This window comes from Oncorhynchus masou, unplaced genomic scaffold (genome assembly GCF_036934945.1).
Source record: "Oncorhynchus masou masou isolate Uvic2021 unplaced genomic scaffold, UVic_Omas_1.1 unplaced_scaffold_625, whole genome shotgun sequence".
NCBI lineage: Eukaryota > Metazoa > Chordata > Actinopteri > Salmoniformes > Salmonidae > Oncorhynchus > Oncorhynchus masou.
The window spans coordinates 321,181-343,911 of NW_027016844.1; the positions used below are offsets into that span (position 1 = coordinate 321,181).

General features: G+C 43.9%; 1 protein-coding gene across 1 annotated transcript in view; it reads left to right on the top strand.

Moving 5' to 3' along the window:
- Positions 1-1,580: 1,580 nt before the first annotated feature.
- Positions 1,581-22,731, top strand: part of LOC135539250 (vam6/Vps39-like protein) — a 46,926-nt gene continuing 25,775 nt past the window's right edge. The window contains exons 1-6 of the mRNA XM_064965078.1: positions 1,581-1,665; positions 2,569-2,689; positions 3,342-3,462; positions 7,116-7,245; positions 14,220-14,362; positions 22,333-22,473. Of these exons, the coding sequence (XP_064821150.1) occupies positions 1,581-1,665; positions 2,569-2,689; positions 3,342-3,462; positions 7,116-7,245; positions 14,220-14,362; positions 22,333-22,473 (741 nt within the window). The remainder of the gene's footprint in view (positions 1,666-2,568; positions 2,690-3,341; positions 3,463-7,115; positions 7,246-14,219; positions 14,363-22,332; positions 22,474-22,731) is intronic.

Consider the following 22,731-nt stretch of genomic DNA (forward strand, 5'->3'; position numbering starts at 1 on the left):
GCACTACAGAGGGTAGTGTGTACAGCCCAGTACATCACTGGGACCAAGCTTCCTGCCATCCAGGACCTGTATATCAGAGGGTAGTGTGTACAGCCCAGTACATCACTGGTGCCAAGCTTCCTGCCACCCAGGACCTTTATACCAGGCGGTGTCAAAGGAAGGCCCAAAAAAATAGTCAAAGACTCCAGTGACCCAAGTCATAGAGGCCTACACACACAATACCCCATAATGTTAAAGTGGAATTTTGTTAGTAAAAAATGTCCTAAATTTATAAATTAAACATTTTTAGTCAAGAAGGGAACAGCTCTGGGATTTCACCATGAAGCCAATGGTGACTTTAAAACAGTTACAGATTTGAATGGCTGTGATGGGAGACAACTGAGGATGGATCAACAACATTGTAGTTACTCCACAATACTAACCTCAATGACAGAGTGAACAGAAGGAAGCCTGTACAGAATAAACATATTCCACAACATTCATCTTGTTTGCAACAAGAGAATAAAAATGTGGCAAAGCAATTCACTTTTTTTTGTCCAGCGTTGTTTGGAGAAAACACTGAAGGATGCTGGTGTTATGGGTATGCTTGTCATCGGCAAAAAATACATGGAATAGAGCTACGCACAGGCTGTAGGAAAACCTGGTTCAGTCTGCTTTCCACCAGACACTGAGAGATGAATTGATCTTTCAGCAGGACAATAACCTAAAACACCAGGCCAAATCTACATTGGAGTTGCTTACCAAGAAGACAGGGAATGTTCCTGGCTTAGTTACAGTTTTGACTTAAATCGGCGTCTATGGCAAGACTTGAAAATGGCCGACTTGACAGGACTTTAGAGTATTTTGTGTAGATCGTTGACAATTTAAAAACAAAATCTATTTTCATCTCACTTTGTAACACAACAAAATGGAGAAAATGTCTCAAAGGACTGTAGATCTATGCATTACACTCTTTTTGTGTATAAAGCCCTCCTGCATAAACTTCAGTCTTTTAATGAGATACTAGACCTTTTTCTAATAACTCTACAGACCCTTTCCATCTCCACTGAGTTGGGTATATCTGCTTTCAGTTGTTCTGGGGGGGGCGTGTTGAATGATCTACGATTTAAAATGGGAGGAATTGATGCCTTTTAGGCAGTTGTTAGAATGACCTTTTTACTGAAGAATGTGTTGTTTTTTTTAGATTGTTTTGCTTTTCGTGTTTAATCGCAGGTTTTTTAATAGTAGTTTAATGTGTTTTAATCAAGGCTGGATTAATGCAAGAGGTCACCGGGGTTAAAAAATGTATACAGGAAGTATTCAGACCTCTTGACTTGTTCCACATTTTGTTATGTTACAGCCTCATTCCAAAATGGATTTAAAAATATTTCTCATCAATCTACATACAATATCCCCTAATGACAAAGCGAAAACATTTTTCATTTTTTTGGCACAAAAAAAATAAATGAAATATCACATTTCTAAGGTCAGAGCGTGACAGTCGGAGTGGCATTGACTAAAACAGTGTATACAGATGAGTAAAGCAGTATGTGAACATTATGACATTGACCAGTGATGTATATAGTAGTTTGCCCCCAGTGATGCGTTCTGCAGACCTCACCACCCTCTGCATAGCCCTGCGGTTGCGGGCGGTGCAGTTGCCGTACCAGGCGGTGATGCAGCCAGGCGGGAAGCTCTCGATGGTGCATCTGAAAGTTTGAGTGTCTTAGGGGCCGAGATTCTTCATCTTCCTGAGGTTGAAGAGGCGCCGTTGAGCTTTCTTTACCTCACTGTCTGTGTGGGTGGACCATTTCAGGTCATAAGGTCATTTGGTAAAAAGCCAATTTGACGTTTGCTCAGTACATTGTTTTCACTGGGGAAATGTCTGCTGTTAATGATGATGCAGAGGATTTTCCCAAGGTTTCTGTTGACGCATATCCCACGGTGATTTATTGGGGTCAAATTTGTCTCCGCTTTTGTGGATTGGGGTGATCAGTCCTTGGTTCCAAATATTGGGGAAGATGCCAGAGTTAAGGATGATGTTACAGAGTTTAAGTGTAGCCAAATGGAATTTGTAGCCAATTGGAATGTGTGGTCTGTATATTTTAGCATTTCATTGAGGATACCTTCAACACCACAGGAATTTTTAAGGTTTAAGGGTTGTGTATTTTGTCCTGTAGTTCATTCAATGTAATTGGAAAATCCAATGGGTTCTGGTAGTCTTTAAATAGCTGATTCTAAGATTTGTAATTGATCCTGTATATGTTTTTGCTCTTTGTTCTTTGTTATTGAGACAATAAGCTTGACGAAGTGGTTAACCCATACATCTCTGTTTTGGATAGATGACTCTTCGTGTTGTTGTTTATTTAGTACGTTCCAATATCCCCAGAAGTAGTTTGATTGTATGGATTCTTCAATTAGATTATTCTGTCTCTCTGTCTAAGAAAACACCAGCCCCCCTACGTCAGCTTTTCTCTCTCTCTCTGGTTTTGGGCCAGGCCAGTGTGTGTTTTTAATCAGTCTGCCACAAGCTGTTGTAGTGATGTAATGCTGCTGAGGTTTCTGTGTGTTTCTCTCTCTCTCTCTCAGAACATCAGCCCCCCTACATCATAGCTGTCCTACCTCGCTATGTCGAGATCAGGACCTTTGAACCCAGACTGCTGGTCCAGAGTGTGGAGCTGCAGAGACCACGATTCATCACCTCAGCTGGGTGAGAGTATATTTATTGTCCGGATATGTACCTTTTGTTTTCTGAAGGAGGGAAATAAGATGAATGTATTGGAATCCAACCAACCATACTGGAAACCACGGCTACGCAGATCAGATGTTATGCAGATCAGATGTTACGCAGATCAGATGTTACGCAGATCAGATGTTACGCAGATCAGATGTTACGCAGATCAGATGTTACGCAGATCAGATGTTACGCAGATCAGATGCCGCGCAGATCAGGTGCCGCGCAGATCAGGTGCCGCGCAGATCAGATGCCGCGCAGATCAGATGCCGCGCAGATCAGATGCCGCGCAGATCAGATGCCGCGCAGATCAGATGCCACGCAGATCAGATGCCACGCAGATCAGATGCCACGCAGATCCGATGCCACGCAGATCCGATGCCACGCAGATCCGATGCCACGCAGATCAGATGCCACGCAGATCCGATGCCACGCAGATCCGATGCCACGCAGATCCGATGCCACGCAGATCCGATGCCACGCAGATCCGATGTCGTTATTTTATAGCTATGCTGGATCAACTATCCCATGTTTTTATATAGAACGTTTTTGTCAACCATCACACACTCGTAATAAAAACAATCTCTCCCTTCTCTTGTTGTTCCCTCCTCCTCTCCGTCTGTCCCAGGCCTAATATAGTGTACGTTGCCAGCAACCATTTTGTCTGGCGCCTGGTGCCTGTGTCCATCGCCAGTCAGATCAGACAGTTACTACAGGACAAGCAGTTTGAACTGGCCCTGCAACTGGCGGTGAGTAGTTACGCCATCACTACTACTACTACTACTACTACTACTACTAGTACTAGTACTACTAATAGTACTACTACTACTAATAGTACTACTACTAGAACTGGCCCTGCAACTGGCGGTGAGTAATTACGCCATCACTACTACTACTACTACTACTACTACTACTAATAGTACTACTACTACTACTACTACTAATAGTACTACTACTACTACTACTAATAGTACTACTACTACTACTACTAATAGTACTACTACTACTACTACTACTACTACTACAAATACTACTACTACAAATACTACTACTACAAATACTACTCCTACTACTACCACTATTACTACTACTACTACTAATAGTACTACTACTAATACCAATACTAATACTGCTACTACTACCACTACTACCACTCCTACTACTACTACTCCTACTACTACTACTAATAGTACTACTACTAATAGTACTACTACTACTACTACTACTACTACTACTACTAATAGTACTACTACTACTACTACTACTACTAATAGTACTACTACTACTAATAGTACTACTACTACTAATAGTACTACTACTACTACCACTAATAGTACTACTACTACTACTAATAGTACTACTACTACTACTACTACTACTACTACTACTACTACTACTAATAGTACTACTACTAGAACTGGCCCTGCAACTGGTGGTGAGAGTAATGCGCCATCACAACTGCTACTACTACTACTACTACTGCTACTGCTGCTACTGCTAATAGTACTACTACTACTACTAATAGTACTACTGCTACTACTACTGCTGCTGCTGCTGCTAAATACTGCTACTACTACTACTGCTACAATACTACTACTGCTGCCACTGTTGCTGCTGCTGCTGCTGCTAATAGTACTGCTGCTAATACCAATACTAATACTACTACTGCCACTGCTGCTACTACTAATAGTGCTGCTACTAATAGTACTGCTGCTACTACTACTAATACTAATACTGCTACTACTACTACTACTGCTACTACTGCTGCTGCTGCTAATAGTGCTGCTGCTGCTACTAATAGCACTGCTGCTAATAGGTGCTGCTGCTGCTAATAGTGCTGCTGCTGCTGCTGCTGCTAATAGTGCTGCTGCTACTACTACTAATAGTGCTGCTACTGCTACTACTGCTGCTACTACACAAATACTGCTACTGCTGCAAATACTACTACAAATACTACAAATACTACTGCAACACTACTGCTACTACCACTATTACTACTGCTACTACTAATAGTACTACTACTAATACCAATACTAATACTGCTAATACTACCAATGTACTACTACTACTAATAGTACTGCTACTAATAGTACTACTACTAATAGTACTACTACTACTAATAGTAGTACTACTACTAACTAATAGTACTACTACTACTAATAACTACTAATACTACTACTACTAATAGTAATAGTAGTACTACTACTACCACTATTACTACTAATAGTACTACTACTACCACTACTACTCCTACTACTACCACTATTACTACTAATAGTACTACTACTACTACTAATACCAATACTAATACTGCTACTAATACCAATACTAATACTGCTACTACTACCACTACTACTACTCCTACTACTACTACTAATAGTACTACTACAACTAATAGTAGTACTACTACTACTACTACTACTACTACAACTAATAGTACTACTACAACTACTACCACCACTACTACTACTACTAATAGTACTACTACTACTAATAGTACTACTACTACCAATACTACTACTACCACTACTACTTCTATGACTACTGACTACTACTACTACTACTACTGTTACTACTACTACTACAAATAGTACTATTACTACTACTACTACTACTACTACTACTACTACAAATAGTACTACTACTACTACAAATAGTACTACTACTAATACTACTACTACTACTACTACTACTACTACCACTACTACTACTACCACTACGGCCGCTACTACCACTACTACTAGTACTAATATCACTACTAATACCACCACCATGACTACAATTACTAGTACTACTACTGCTATTACTAATACTACTACTACTACTACTACTATCACTACTACTAATAAAAATACTACTACCACTACCAGTACTTCTACTGTTAGAGTTGCGTAAATTCGAGTCTGGTATCAGGATAAATATGACAATGACTCGCCGATATTTTTATTAGCTAAGCAATAAATGGCAAATGCAACTTTCGTATATACGGGCTCACTGTAATACCATGCAGGGCAGAACAGGGAGCTGACTGGATGTATGTAAACAGTGTTCTTATACTGTGATAGGCCAACAGACGGGTTGGAACTATGTCTATCACAGTAGAGACTGGGCGTGGTTTAAACTTGCTCAGCCTACTGCAGGCGCTCAGGCGGGTCCCCGCCTCTTGGAGTCCTCCCTCCGTCGATGTATAGATCCTTAATGTTCTGGTATCACCCCCTAGTTATAATAGTTGCTAAGTTCCTGCTATTGTGTTGTCCAGTATTTTTCCATCTCAATTAAACCTCGTGATGACCACCCCTCCCTATACCTGATTAACCACAACTTTATAAGATACAGCAAGTCACACCATGTGCTCAATATTGTTACATACAAACACAAGGACAAAGCATCTGCTGGGCTGTTATCTACAGTTTTGCAACATGCATGTCACACCATGTTACTCAGTTCTTGTCACACACAAACAGGCAAGTAGATGTAGCAAGCAGTTGTTTACTCTCATGATGATGCTCAAGTGCACAAATGCAGATCCTTCACACAGCCAACATCAGATAATATTTAATCATATATATGGTAATGGCTATAATGTAAAACACAGAATCCCACACTACTGCTACTTCTACTACTACTATCACTACTACTATCACTACTACTACTATCACTACTACTACTATCACTACTACTACTATCACTACTACTACTATCACTACTACTATCACTACTACTACTATCACTACTACTATCACTACTACTACTATCACTACAACTATCACTACTACAACTATCATGAATACTATCACTACTACTACTATCACTACAACTATCACTACTACTACTATCACTAATACTACTATTACTACTATCACTACTATCACTAATACTACTTTAGGAATCCGGACCAATCCTTCAGGGGGGACAGAGATAATATATAGGTCAGAGGGTTAGCAGTGGGACAGATAATATATAGGTCAGAGGGTTAGCAGTGGGACAGAGATAATATATAGGTCAGAGGGTTAGCAGTGGGACAGAGCTAATATATAGGTCAGAGGGTTAGCAGTGGGACAGAGCTAATATATAGGTCAGAGGGTTAGCAGTGGGACAGAGATAATATATAGGTCAGAGGGTTAGCAGTGGGACAGAGCTAATATATAGGTCAGAGGGTTAGCAGTGGGACAGAGCTAATATATAGGTCAGAGGGTTAGCAGTGGGACAGAGATAATATATAGGTCAGAGGGTTAGCAGTGGGACAGAGATAATATATAGGTCAGAGGGTTAGCAGTGGGACAGAGATATGATACTGACCTGTCATGGTGTGACTCACGACATCCCTATATGCCTCTCCATCCCTCTCTCCTCTCCTCCCTCCCCATTACCTCTTTCCCCTCCTCCATCCCTTTCTCCCCAGAATATGAAGGATGATGTGGAAGGAGATAAGAGACAGCAGATTCACCACATCCAGAATCTCTATGCCTTCAATCTGTTCTGTCAGAAGAGGTTCGATGACTCCATGCAGGTGTTCGCTAAGCTCGGCACAGGTGAGCTTCTGGCTGTCCGTTAACTACCTGTCTGTTAACTACCTGAACAGGTCTGTCCGTTAACTACCTGTCCGTTAACTACCTGTCCGTTAACTACCTGAACAGGTCTGTCCGTTAACTACCTGTCCGTTAACTACCTGTCCGTTAACTACATGTCCGTTAACTACCTGTCTGTTAACTACCTGAACAGGTCTGTCTGTTAACTACCTGAACAGGTCTGTCTGTTAACTACCTGAACAGGTCTGTCTGTTAACTACCTGAACAGGTCTGTCTGTTAACTACCTGAACAGGTCTGTCCGTTAACTACCTGAACAGGTCTGTCTGTTAACTACCTGTCTGTTAACTACCTGAACAGGTCTGTCTGTTAACTACCTGTCTGTTAACTACCTGTCCGTTAACTACCTGAACAGGTCTGTCCGTTAACTACCTGTCCGTTAACTACCTGTCTGTTAACTACCTGTCCGTTAACTACCTGAACAGGTCTGTCCGTTAACTACATGTCCGTTAACTACCTGTCTGTTAACTACCTGAACAGGTCTGTCTGTTAACTACCTGAACAGGTCTGTCTGTTAACTACCTGAACAGGTCTGTCTGTTAACTACCTGAACAGGTCTGTCTGTTAACTACCTGAACAGGTCTGTCTGTTAACTACCTGAACAGGTCTGTCTGTTAACTACCTGAACAGGTCTGTCTGTTAACTACCTGAACAGGTCTGTCCGTTAACTACCTGAACAGGTCTGTCTGTTAACTACCTGTCTGTTAACTACCTGTCTGTTAACTACCTGAACAGGTCTGTCTGTTAACTACCTGAACAGGTCTGTCCGTTAACTACCTGAACAGGTCTGTCCGTTAACTACCTGAACAGGTCTGTCCGTTAACTACCTGAACAGGTCTGTCCGTTAACTACCTGAACAGGTCTGTCCGTTAACTACCTGAACAGGTCTGTCTGTTAACTACCTGTCTGTTAACTACCTGTCTGTTAACTACCTGTCTGTTAACTACCTGTCTGTTAACTACCTGTCTGTTAACTACCTGTCTGTTAACTACCTGTCTGTTAACTACCTGTCTGTTAACTACCTGTCTGTTAACTACCTGTCTGTTAACTACCTGTCTGTTAACTACCTGTCTGTTAACTACCTGTCTGTTAACTACCTGTCTGTTAACTACCTGTCTGTTAACTACCTGTCCGTTAACTACCTGTCCGTTAACTACCTGTCCGTTAACTACCTGTCCGTTAACTACCTGTCCGTTAACTACCTGAACAGGTCTGTCTGTTAACTACCTGAACAGGTCTGTCCGTTAACTACCTGTCCGTTAACTACCTGTCCGTTAACTACCTGTCCGTTAACTACCTGTCCGTTAACTACCTGTCCGTTAACTACCTGTCCGTTAACTACCTGTCCGTTAACTACCTGAACAGGTCTGTCTGTTAACTACCTGAACAGGTCTGTCCGTTAACTACCTGAACAGGTCTGTCCGTTAACTACTTGTCCGTTAACTACCTGTCCGTTAACTACCTGTCCGTTAACTACTGAACAGGTCTGTCCGTTAACTACCTGAACAGGTCTGTCTGTTAACTACCTGAACAGGTCTGTCTGTTAACTACCTGAACAGGTCTGTCTGTTAACTACCTGAACAGGTCTGTCTGTTAACTACCTGTCTGTTAACTACCTGAACAGGTCTGTCTGTTAACTACCTGAACAGGTCTGTCTGTTAACTACCTGAACAGGTCTGTCCGTTAACTACCTGAACAGGTCTGTCTGTTAACTACCTGAACAGGTCTGTCTGTTAACTACCTGAACAGGTCTGTCTGTTAACTACCTGTCCGTTAACTACCTGTCCGTTAACTACCTGTCCGTTAACTACCTGTCCGTTAACTACCTGTCCGTTAACTACCTGTCCGTTAACTACCTGTCCGTTAACTACCTGAACAGGTCTGTCTGTTAACTACCTGAACAGGTCTGTCCGTTAACTACCTGAACAGGTCTGTCCGTTAACTACCTGTCCGTTAACTACCTGTCCGTTAACTACCTGTCCGTTAACTACCTGAACAGGTCTGTCTGTTAACTACCTGAACAGGTCTGTCTGTTAACTACCTGAACAGGTCTGTCTGTTAACTACCTGAACAGGTCTGTCTGTTAACTACCTGAACAGGTCTGTCCGTTAACTACCTGAACAGGTCTGTCCGTTAACTACCTGTCCGTTAACTACCTGTCCGTTAACTACCTGTCCGTTAACTACCTGTCCGTTAACTACCTGTCCGTTAACTACCTGAACAGGTCTGTCTGTTAACTACCTGAACAGGTCTGTCCGTTAACTACCTGAACAGGTCTGTCTGTTAACTACCTGTCTGTTAACTACCTGAACAGGTCTGTCCGTTAACTACCTGAACAGGTCTGTCCGTTAACTACCTGAACAGGTCTGTCCGTTAACTACCTGAACAGGTCTGTCTGTTAACTACCTGAACAGGTCTGTCTGTTAACTACCTGAACAGGTCTGTCCGTTAACTACCTGAACAGGTCTGTCTGTTAACTACCTGTCTGTTAACTACCTGAACAGGTCTGTCTGTTAACTACCTGTCTGTTAACTACCTGTCTGTTAACTACCTGTCAACTACCTGTCTGTTAACTACCTGTCTGTTAACTACCTGTCTGTTAACTACCTGTCTGTTAACTACCTGTCTGTTAACTACCTGTCTGTTAACTACCTGTCTGTTAACTACCTGTCTGTTAACTACCTGTCTGTTAACTACCTGTCTGTTAACTACCTGTCTGTTAACTACCTGTCTGTTAACTACCTGTCTGTTAACTACCTGTCTGTTAACTACCTGAACAGGTCTGTCTGTTAACTACCTGTCTGTTAACTACCTGTCTGTTAACTACCTGTCTGTTAACTACCTGTCTGTTAACTACCTGTCTGTTAACTACCTGTCTGTTAACTACCTGTCTGTTAACTACCTGTCTGTTAACTACCTGTCTGTTAACTACCTGTCTGTTAACTACCTGTCTGTTAACTACCTGTCTGTTAACTACCTGTCTGTTAACTACCTGTCTGTTAACTACCTGTCCGTTAACTACCTGAACAGGTCTGTCTGTTAACTACCTGAACAGGTCTGTCCGTTAACTACCTGTCCGTTAACTACCTGTCCGTTAACTACCTGTCCGTTAACTACCTGTCCGTTAACTACCTGTCCGTTAACTACCTGTCCGTTAACTACCTGAACAGGTCTGTCTGTTAACTACCTGAACAGGTCTGTCCGTTAACTACCTGAACAGGTCTGTCCGTTAACTACCTGTCCGTTAACTACCTGTCCGTTAACTACCTGAACAGGTCTGTCCGTTAACTACCTGAACAGGTCTGTCTGTTAACTACCTGAACAGGTCTGTCCGTTAACTACCTGAACAGGTCTGTCTGTTAACTACCTGAACAGGTCTGTCTGTTAACTACCTGTCTGTTAACTACCTGTCTGTTAACTACCTGTCTGTTAACTACCTGTCTGTTAACTACCTGTCTGTTAACTACCTGTCTGTTAACTACCTGTCTGTTAACTACCTGTCCGTTAACTACCTGTCCGTTAACTACCTGAACAGGTCTGTCTGTTAACTACCTGTCTGTTAACTACCTGAACAGGTCTGTCTGTTAACTACCTGAACAGGTCTGTCTGTTAACTACCTGAACAGGTCTGTCCGTTAACTACCTGAACAGGTCTGTCCGTTAACTACCTGAACAGGTCTGTCCGTTAACTACCTGAACAGGTCTGTCCGTTAACTACCTGAACAGGTCTGTCCGTTAACTACCTGAACAGGTCTGTCTGTTAACTACCTGTCTGTTAACTACCTGTCTGTTAACTACCTGTCCGTTAACTACCTGTCCGTTAACTACCTGTCCGTTAACTACCTGAACAGGTCTGTCCGTTAACTACCTGAACAGGTCTGTCTGTTAACTACCTGAACAGGTCTGTCCGTTAACTACCTGAACAGGTCTGTCTGTTAACTACCTGAACAGGTCTGTCTGTTAACTACCTGTCTGTTAACTACCTGTCTGTTAACTACCTGTCTGTTAACTACCTGTCTGTTAACTACCTGTCTGTTAACTACCTGTCTGTTAACTACCTGTCTGTTAACTACCTGTCCGTTAACTACCTGTCCGTTAACTACCTGAACAGGTCTGTCTGTTAACTACCTGTCTGTTAACTACCTGAACAGGTCTGTCTGTTAACTACCTGAACAGGTCTGTCTGTTAACTACCTGAACAGGTCTGTCCGTTAACTACCTGAACAGGTCTGTCCGTTAACTACCTGAACAGGTCTGTCCGTTAACTACCTGAACAGGTCTGTCCGTTAACTACCTGAACAGGTCTGTCCGTTAACTACCTGAACAGGTCTGTCTGTTAACTACCTGTCTGTTAACTACCTGTCTGTTAACTACCTGTCTGTTAACTACCTGTCTGTTAACTACCTGTCTGTTAACTACCTGTCTGTTAACTACCTGTCTGTTAACTACCTGTCTGTTAACTACCTGTCTGTTAACTACCTGTCTGTTAACTACCTGTCTGTTAACTACCTGTCTGTTAACTACCTGTCTGTTAACTACCTGTCTGTTAACTACCTGTCTGTTAACTACCTGTCTGTTAACTACCTGTCTGTTAACTACCTGTCTGTTAACTACCTGTCTGTTAACTACCTGTCTGTTAACTACCTGTCTGTTAACTACCTGTCTGTTAACTACCTGTCTGTTAACTACCTGTCCGTTAACTACCTGTCCGTTAACTACCTGTCCGTTAACTACCTGAACAGGTCTGTCTGTTAACTACCTGAACAGGTCTGTCCGTTAACTACCTGTCTGTTAACTACCTGTCTGTTAACTACCTGTCTGTTAACTACCTGTCTGTTAACTACCTGTCTGTTAACTACCTGTCTGTTAACTACCTGTCTGTTAACTACCTGTCTGTTAACTACCTGTCTGTTAACTACCTGTCTGTTAACTACCTGTCTGTTAACTACCTGTCTGTTAACTACCTGTCTGTTAACTACCTGTCCGTTAACTACCTGTCCGTTAACTACCTGAACAGGTCTGTCTGTTAACTACCTGAACAGGTCTGTCCGTTAACTACCTGTCCGTTAACTACCTGTCCGTTAACTACCTGTCCGTTAACTACCTGTCCGTTAACTACCTGTCCGTTAACTACCTGTCCGTTAACTACCTGAACAGGTCTGTCTGTTAACTACCTGAACAGGTCTGTCCGTTAACTACCTGAACAGGTCTGTCCGTTAACTACCTGTCCGTTAACTACCTGTCCGTTAACTACCTGTCCGTTAACTACCTGAACAGGTCTGTCTGTTAACTACCTGAACAGGTCTGTCTGTTAACTACCTGAACAGGTCTGTCTGTTAACTACCTGAACAGGTCTGTCTGTTAACTACCTGAACAGGTCTGTCTGTTAACTACCTGAACAGGTCTGTCCGTTAACTACCTGTCCGTTAACTACCTGTCCGTTAACTACCTGTCCGTTAACTACCTGTCCGTTAACTACCTGAACAGGTCTGTCTGTTAACTACCTGAACAGGTCTGTCCGTTAACTACCTGAACAGGTCTGTCCGTTAACTACCTGTCCGTTAACTACCTGTCCGTTAACTACCTGTCCGTTAACTACCTGAACAGGTCTGTCTGTTAACTACCTGAACAGGTCTGTCTGTTAACTACCTGAACAGGTCTGTCTGTTAACTACCTGAACAGGTCTGTCTGTTAACTACCTGAACAGGTCTGTCTGTTAACTACCTGAACAGGTCTGTCCGTTAACTACCTGTCCGTTAACTACCTGTCCGTTAACTACCTGTCCGTTAACTACCTGTCCGTTAACTACCTGTCCGTTAACTACCTGTCCGTTAACTACCTGAACAGGTCTGTCTGTTAACTACCTGAACAGGTCTGTCTGTTAACTACCTGAACAGGTCTGTCCGTTAACTACCTGAACAGGTCTGTCTGTTAACTACCTGAACAGGTCTGTCTGTTAACTACCTGAACAGGTCTGTCTGTTAACTACCTGTCTGTTAACTACCTGTCTGTTAACTACCTGTCTGTTAACTACCTGTCTGTTAACTACCTGTCTGTTAACTACCTGTCTGTTAACTACCTGTCCGTTAACTACCTGAACAGGTCTGTCCGTTAACTACCTGAACAGGTCTGTCTGTTAACTACCTGAACAGGTCTGTCCGTTAACTACCTGAACAGGTCTGTCCGTTAACTACCTGAACAGGTCTGTCCGTTAACTACCTGAACAGGTCTGTCCGTTAACTACCTGAACAGGTCTGTCCGTTAACTACCTGAACAGGTCTGTCCGTTAACTACCTGAACAGGTCTGTCCGTTAACTACCTGAACAGGTCTGTCCGTTAACTACCTGAACAGGTCTGTCTGTTAACTACCTGAACAGGTCTGTCCGTTAACTACCTGAACAGGTCTGTCCGTTAACTACCTGAACAGGTCTGTCCGTTAACTACCTGAACAGGTCTGTCCGTTAACTACCTGAACAGGTCTGTCTGTTAACTACCTGAACAGGTCTGTCCGTTAACTACCTGAACAGGTCTGTCCGTTAACTACCTGAACAGGTCTGTCTGTTAACTACCTGAACAGGTCTGTCCGTTAACTACCTGAACAGGTCTGTATGTTAACTACCTGTCTGTTAACTACCTGAACAGGTCTGTCCGTTAACTACCTGAACAGGTCTGTCCGTTAACTACCTGTCTGTTAACTACCTGAACAGGTCTGTCTGTTAACTACCTGAACAGGTCTGTCCGTTAACGACCTACTTGTGCTACTTTTGACATGCTGCCTTACCTATGTTGTGTACAGCAGGACTGCGTGTGAAATACCATCTTCCCATCAGGGACATAAATGTCAACTAATATAAATCCTCAGGTCAACAGCAGTGTCCAGGGAACAGAGGGTGGTAGTAACGCTGTACCTCCCTCCAACAGATCCCACACATGTGATTGGTCTGTATCCTGACCTGCTCCCCGCTGACTACCGTAAACAGCTGCACTACCCCAACCCCCTGCCCAGTCTGTCTGGAGCAGAACTGGAGAAGGCTCACCTGGCGCTCATAGACTACCTGACACAGGTGGGTAGGGGGGGTTGTAAACCAGCATGTAGTACTATCTGACACAGGTGGGTGGGGGGGGTGTTGTAAACCAGCATGTAGTACTACCTGACACAGGTGGGGGGGTTGTAAACCAGCATGTAGTAGTACCTGACACAGGTGGGTGGGGGGGGTTGTAAACCAGCATGTAGTAGTACCTGACACAGGTGGGGGGGTATTGTCCCTGTTGGATGACGTGTGTTGTCCCTATCCTTCCCTAGTGGGCTGTCCTTCCCTAGTGGACTATCCTTCCCTAGTGGACTATCCTTTTCCCTAGTGGACTATCCTTTTCCCTAGTGGACTATCCTTTTCCTAGTGGACTATCCTTTTCCTAGTGGACTATCCTTTTCCCTAGTGGACTATCCTTTTCCCTAGTGGACTATCCTTTTCCCTAGTGGACTATCCTTTTCCCTAGTGGACTATCCTTTTCCTAGTGGACTATCCTTCCCTAGTGGACTATCCTTTTCCCTAGTGGACTATCCTTTTCCCTAGTGGACTATCCTTTTCCCTAGTGGACTATCCTTTTCCCTAGTGGACTATCCTTTTCCTAGTGGACTATCCTTTTCCCTAGTGGACTATCCTTTTCCCTAGTGGACTATCCTTTTCCCTAGTGGACTATCCTTTTCCCTAGTGGACTATCCTTTTCCCTAGTGGACTATCCTTTTCCCTAGTGGACTATCCTTTTCCCTAGTGGACTATCCTTTTCCCTAGTGGACTATCCTTTTCCTAGTGGACTATCCTTTTCCCTAGTGGACTATCCTTTTCCCTAGTGGACTATCCTTTTCCCTAGTGGACTATCCTTTCCCTAGTGGACTATCCTTCCCTAGTGGACTATCCTTTTCCCTAGTGGACTATCCTTTTCTAGTGGACTATCCTTTTCTAGTGGACTATCCTTTTCCCTAGTGGACTATCCTTTTCCCTAGTGGACTATCCTTTACCCTAGTGGACTATCCTTTACCCTAGTGGACTATCCTTTTCCCTAGTGGACTATCCTTTTCCCTAGTGGACTATCCTTTTCCCTAGTGGGCTATCCTTTTCCCTAGTGGGCTATCCTTTTCCCTAGTGGACTATCCTTTTCCCTAGTGGACTATCCTTTTCCCTAGTGGACTATCCTTTTCCCTAGTGGACTATCCTTCCCTAGTGTACTATCCTTTTCCCTAGTGGACTATCCTTTTCCCTAGTGGACTATCCTTCCCTAGTGGACTATCCTTCCCTAGTGGACTATCCTTCCCTAGTGGACTATCCTTCCCTAGTGGACTATCCTTTTCCCTAGTGGACTATCCTTTCCCTAGTGGACTATCCTTTTCCCTAGTGGACTATCCTTTTCCCTAGTGGACTATCCTTTTCCCTAGTGGACTATCCTTTTCCCTAGTGGACTATTCTTTTCCCTAGTGGGCTATCCTTTTCCCTAGTGGGCTATCCTTTTCCCTAGTGGGCTATCCTTCCCTAGTGGGCTATCCTTTTCCCTAGTGGGCTATCCTTTTCCCTAGTGGGCTATCCTTTTCCCTAGTGGGCTATCCTTTTCCCTAGTGGACTATCCTTTTCCCTAGTGGACTATCCTTTTCCCTAGTGGACTATCCTTTTCCCTAGTGGACTATCCTTTTCCCTAGTGGACTATCCTTTTCCCTAGTGGACTATCCTTTTCCCTAGTGGACTATCCTTTTCCCTAGTGGACTATCCTTTTCCCTAGTGGACTATCCTTTTCCCTAGTGGCCTATCCTTTTCCCTAGTGGCCTATCCTTTTCCCTAGTGGCCTATCCTTTTCCCTAGTGGCCTATCCTTTTCCCTAGTGGCCTATCCTTTTCCCTAGTGGCCTATCCTTTTCCCTAGTGGCCTATCCTTTTCCCTAGTGGCCTATCCTTTTCCCTAGTGGCCTATCCTTTTCCCTAGTGGCCTATCCTTTTCCCTAGTGGCCTATCCTTTTCCCTAGTGGCCTATCCTTTTCCCTAGTGGCCTATCCTTTTCCCTAGTGGCCTATCCTTTTCCCTAGTGGCCTATCCTTTTCCCTAGTGGCCTATCCTTTTCCCTAGTGGCCTATCCTTTTCCCTAGTGGCCTATCCTTTTCCCTAGTGGCCTATCCTTTTCCCTAGTGGCCTATCCTTTTCCCTAGTGGCCTATCCTTTTCCCTAGTGGCCTATCCTTTTCCCTAGTGGACTATCCTTTTCCCTAGTGGACTATCCTTTTCCCTAGTGGACTATCCTTTTCCCTAGTGGACTATCCTTTTCCCTAGTGGACTATCCTTTTCCCTAGTGGACTATCCTTTTCCCTAGTGGACTATCCTTTTCCCTAGTGGACTATCCTTTTCCCTAGTGGACTATCCTTTTCCCTAGTGGGCTATCCTTTTCCCTAGTGGGCTATCCTTTTCCCTAGTGGGCTATCCTTTTCCCTAGTGGGCTATCCTTTTCCCTAGTGGCCTATCCTTTTCCCTAGTGGCCTATCCTTTTCCCTAGTGGACTATCCTTTTCCCTAGTGGACTATCCTTTTCCCTAGTGGACTATCCTTTTCCCTAGTGGACTATCCTTTTCCCTAGTGGACTATCCTTTTCCCTAGTGGACTATCCTTTTCCCTAGTGGCCTATCCTTTTCCCTAGTGGACTAACCTTTTCCCTAGTGGCCTATCCTTCCCTAGTGGCCTATCCTTTTCCCTAGTGGGCTATCCTTTTCCCTAGTGGGCTATCCTTTTCCCTAGTGGGCTATCCTTTTCCCTAGTGGGCTATCCTTTTCCCTAGTGGGCTATCCTTTTCCCTAGTGGACTATCCTTTTCTAGTGGACTATCCTTTTCCCTAGTGGACTATCCTTTTCCCTAGTGGACTATCCTTTTCCCTAGTGGACTATCCTTTTCCCTAGTGGACTATCCTTTTCCCTAGTGGACTATCCTTTTCCCTAGTGGACTATCCTTTTCCCTAGTGGACTATCCTTTTCCCTAGTGGACTATCCTTTTCCCTAGTGGCCTATCCTTTTCCCTAGTGGACTATCCTTTTCCCTAGTGGACTATCCTTTTCTAGTGGCCTATCCTTTTCCCTAGTGGACTATCCTTTTCCCTAGTGGACTATCCTTTTCCCTAGTGGACTATCCTTTTCCCTAGTGGACTATCCTTCCCTAGTGGACTATCCTTTTCACTAGTGGACTATCCTTTTCACTAGTGGACTATCCTTTTCACTAGTGGACTATCCTTTTCACTAGTGGACTATCCTTTTCCCTTGTGGACTATCCTTTTCCCTAGTGGACTATCCTTTTCCCTAGTGGACTATCCTTTTCCCTAGTGGCCTATCCTTTTCCCTAGTGGACTATCCTTTTCTAGTGGACTATCCTTTTCTAGTGGACTATCCTTTTCTAGTGGACTATCCTTTTCTAGTGGACTATCCTTCCCTAGTGGACTATCCTTTTCCCTAGTGGACTATCCTTTTCCCTAGTGGCCTATCCTTTTCCCTAGTGGCCTATCCTTTTCCCTAGTGGCCTATCCTTTTCCCTAGTGGCCTATCCTTTTCCCTAGTGGCCTATCCTTTTCCCTAGTGGACTATCCTTTTCCCTAGTGGACTATCCTTTTCCCTAGTGGCCTATCCTTTTCCCTAGTGGCCTATCCTTTTCCCTAGTGGCCTATCCTTTTCCCTAGTGGCCTATCCTTTTCCCTAGTGGCCTATCCTTTTCCCTAGTGGCCTATCCTTTTCCCTAGTGGACTATCCTTCCCTAGTGGACTATCCTTTTCTAGTGGACTATCCTTTTCTAGTGGCCTATCCTTTTCCCTAGTGGACTATCCTTTTCACTAGTGGACTATCCTTTTCCCTAGTGGACTATCCTTTTCCCTAGTGGACTATCCTTTTCCCTAGTGGACTATCCTTTTCCCTAGTGGACTATCCTTTTCCCTAGTGGACTATCCTTTTCCCTAGTGGCCTATCCTTTTCCCTAGTGGCCTATCCTTTTCCCTAGTGGACTATCCTTTTCCCTAGTGGACTATCCTTTTCCCTAGTGGACTATCCTTTTCCCTAGTGGACTATCCTTTTCCCTAGTGGACTATCCTTTTCCCTAGTGGACTATCCTTTTCCCTAGTGGACTATCCTTTTCCCTAGTGGACTATCCTTTTCCCTAGTGGACTATCCTTTTCCCTAGTGGACTATCCTTTTCTAGTGGACTATCCTTTTCTAGTGGACTATCCTTTTCCCTAGTGGACTATCCTTTTCTAGTGGACTATCCTTTTCTAGTGGACTATCCTTTTCTAGTGGCCTATCCTTTTCCCTAGTGGACTATCCTTTTCCCTAGTGGACTATCCTTTTCCCTAGTGGACTATCCTTTTCCCTAGTGGACTATCCTTTTCCCTAGTGGACTATCCTTTTCCCTAGTGGACTATCCTTTTCCCTAGTGGACTATCCTTTTCACTAGTGGACTATCCTTTTCCCTAGTGGACTATCCTTTTCCCTAGTGGACTATCCTTTTCCCTAGTGGACTATCCTTTTCCCTAGTGGACTATCCTTTTCCCTAGTGGCCTATCCTTTTCCCTAGTGGACTATCCTTTTCTAGTGGACTATCCTTTTCCCTAGTGGACTATCCTTTTCCCTAGTGGACTATCCTTTTCCCTAGTGGACTATCCTTTTCCCTAGTGGACTATCCTTTTCCCTAGTGGACTATCCTTTTCCCTAGTGGACTATCCTTTTCCCTAGTGGACTATCCTTTTCCCTAGTGGACTATCCTTTTCCCTAGTGGACTATCCTTTTCCCTAGTGGACTATCCTTTTCCCTAGTGGACTATCCTTTTCTAGTGGACTATCCTTCCCTAGTGGACTATCCTTTTCCCTAGTGGACTATCCTTTTCTAGTGGACTATCCTTTTCTAGTGGCCTATCCTTTTCCCTAGTGGACTATCCTTTTCACTAGTGGACTATCCTTTTCCCTAGTGGACTATCCTTTTCCCTAGTGGACTATCCTTTTCCCTAGTGGACTATCCTTTTCCCTAGTGGACTATCCTTTTCTAGTGGACTATCCTTTTCTAGTGGACTATCCTTTTCCCTAGTGGACTATCCTTTTCCCTAGTGGACTATCCTTTTCCCTAGTGGACTATCCTTTTCCCTAGTGGACTATCCTTTTCCCTAGTGGACTATCCTTTTCCCTAGTGGACTATCCTTTTCCCTAGTGGCCTATCCTTTTCCCTAGTGGCCTATCCTTTTCCCTAGTGGACTATCCTTTTCCCTAGTGGACTATCCTTTTCCCTAGTGGACTATCCTTTTCCCTAGTGGACTATCCTTTTCCCTAGTGGACTATCCTTTTCCCTAGTGGACTATCCTTTTCCCTAGTGGACTATCCTTTTCCCTAGTGGACTATCCTTTTCCCTAGTGGACTATCCTTTTCCCTAGTGGACTATCCTTTTCCCTAGTGGACTATCCTTTTCCCTAGTGGACTATCCTTCCCTAGTGGACTATCCTTTTCCCTAGTGGACTATCCTTTTCCCTAGTGGACTATCCTTTTCCCTAGTGGACTATCCTTTTCTAGTGGACTATCCTTTTCTAGTGGACTATCCTTTTCTAGTGGACTATCCTTTTCCCTAGTGGACTATCCTTTTCCCTAGTGGACTATCCTTTTCTAGTGGACTATCCTTTTCTAGTGGACTATCCTTTTCTAGTGGCCTATCCTTTTCCCTAGTGGCCTATCCTTTTCCCTAGTGGACTATCCTTTTCCCTAGTGGACTATCCTTTTCTAGTGGACTATCCTTTTCTAGTGGACTATCCTTCCCTAGTGGACTATCCTTTTCCCTAGTGGACTATCCTTTTCTAGTGGACTATCCTTTTCTAGTGGCCTATCCTTTTCCCTAGTGGCCTATCCTTTTCCCTAGTGGCCTATCCTTTTCCCTAGTGGACTATCCTTTTCCCTAGTGGACTATCCTTTTCACTAGTGGACTATCCTTTTCCCTAGTGGACTATCCTTTTCCCTAGTGGACTATCCTTTTCCCTAGTGGACTATCCTTTTCCCTAGTGGACTATCCTTTTCCCTAGTGGACTATCCTTTTCTAGTGGACTATCCTTTTCTAGTGGACTATCCTTCCCTAGTGGACTATCCTTTTCCCTAGTGGACTATCCTTTTCTAGTGGACTATCCTTTTCTAGTGGCCTATCCTTTTCCCTAGTGGCCTATCCTTTTCCCTAGTGGACTATCCTTTTCCCTAGTGGACTATCCTTTTCACTAGTGGACTATCCTTTTCCCTAGTGGACTATCCTTTTCCCTAGTGGACTATCCTTTTCCCTAGTGGCCTATCCTTTTCCCTAGTGGCCTATCCTTTTCCCTAGTGGCCTATCCTTTTCCCTAGTGGCCTATCCTTTTCCCTAGTGGACTATCCTTTTCCCTAGTGGACTATCCTTTTCCCTAGTGGACTATCCTTTTCCCTAGTGGACTATCCTTTTCCCTAGTGGCCTATCCTTTTCCCTAGTGGACTATCCTTTTCCCTAGTGGACTATCCTTTTCCCTAGTGGACTATCCTTTTCCCTAGTGGACTATCCTTTTCCCTAGTGGACTATCCTTTTCCCTAGTGGACTATCCTTTTCCCTAGTGGACTATCCTTTTCCCTAGTGGACTATCCTTTTCCCTAGTGGACTATCCTTTTCCCTAGTGGACTATCCTTTTCCCTAGTGGACTATCCTTTTCCCTAGTGGACTATCCTTTTCCCTAGTGGACTATCCTTTTCCCTAGTGGACTATCCTTTTCCCTAGTGGACTATCCTTCCCTAGTGGACTATCCTTTTCCCTAGTGGACTATCCTTTTCTAGTGGACTATCCTTTTCTAGTGGACTATCCTTTTCCCTAGTGGACTATCCTTTTCCCTAGTGGACTATCCTTTTCCCTAGTGGACTATCCTTTTCCCTAGTGGACTATCCTTTTCCCTAGTGGACTATCCTTTTCCCTAGTGGACTATCCTTTTCCCTAGTGGACTATCCTTTTCCCTAGTGGACTATCCTTTTCCCTAGTGGACTATCCTTTTCCCTAGTGGACTATCCTTTTCCCTAGTGGACTATCCTTTTCCCTAGTGGACTATCCTTTTCCCTAGTGGACTATCCTTTTCCCTAGTGGACTATCCTTTTCCCTAGTGGACTATCCTTTTCCCTAGTGGACTATCCTTTTCCCTAGTGGACTATCCTTTTCCCTAGTGGACTATCCTTTTCTAGTGGACTATCCTTTTCCCTAGTGGACTATCCTTTTCCCTAGTGGACTATCCTTTTCCCTAGTGGACTATCCTTTTCCCTAGTGGACTATCCTTTCCCTAGTGGACTATCCTTTTCCCTAGTGGACTATCCTTTTCCCTAGTGGACTATCCTTTTCCCTAGTGGACTATCCTTTTCCCTAGTGGACTATCCTTTTCCCTAGTGGACTATCCTTTTCTAGTGGCCTATCCTTTTCCCTAGTGGCCTATCCTTTTCCCTAGTGGCCTATCCTTTTCCCTAGTGGACTATCCTTTTCCCTAGTGGACTATCCTTTTCCCTAGTGGACTATCCTTTTCCCTAGTGGACTATCCTTTTCCCTAGTGGACTATCCTTTTCCCTAGTGGACTATCCTTTTCCCTAGTGGACTATCCTTTTCCCTAGTGGACTATCCTTTTCCCTAGTGGACTATCCGTTTCCCTAGTGGGCTATCCTTTTCCTAGTGGGCTATCCTTTTCCCTAGTGGGCTATCCTTTTCCCTAGTGGGCTATCCTTTTCCCTAGTGGGCTATCCTTTTCCCTAGTGGGCTATCCTTTTCCCTAGTGGGCTATCCTTTTCCCTAGTGGGCTATCCTTTTCCCTAGTGGGCTATCCTTCCCTAGTGGACTATCCTTTTCCCTAGTGGACTATCCTTCCCTAGTGGACTATCCTTTTCCCTAGTGGACTATCCTTTTCCCTAGTGGACTATCCTTCCCTAGTGGACTATCCTTCCCTAGTGGACTATCCTTCCCTAGTGGACTTTCTCATCTCCATAAATACAATGAAATGTGTGTATTCCAGAAACGCAGCCACCTGGTGAAGCAGCTGAACGACTCCGAGCCGTCCACCCCGTCGCCCCTCATGGAAGGGACTCCCACCATCAAGAGCAGGAAGAAACTCTTGCAGATCATCGACACCACGCTGCTCAAATGCTACCTGCATGTACGTATGGATACCTCGGCTGTACTCCCCCATTCCATTGTAATGCTACCTGCATGTACGTATGGATACCTCAGCTGTACTCCCCCATTCGATTGTAATGCTACCTGCATGTACGTATGGATAATTCCATGGTCACGGAACTTCGCTTTATACCAAATTTAAAAACCATTGATTTTCAAAGTTTAATAAACGACTTTTTAACAATTTGCCCTGGTGTCCCCTGTGTTAATCTAGTGTCTCTCTCCAGACCAACGTGTC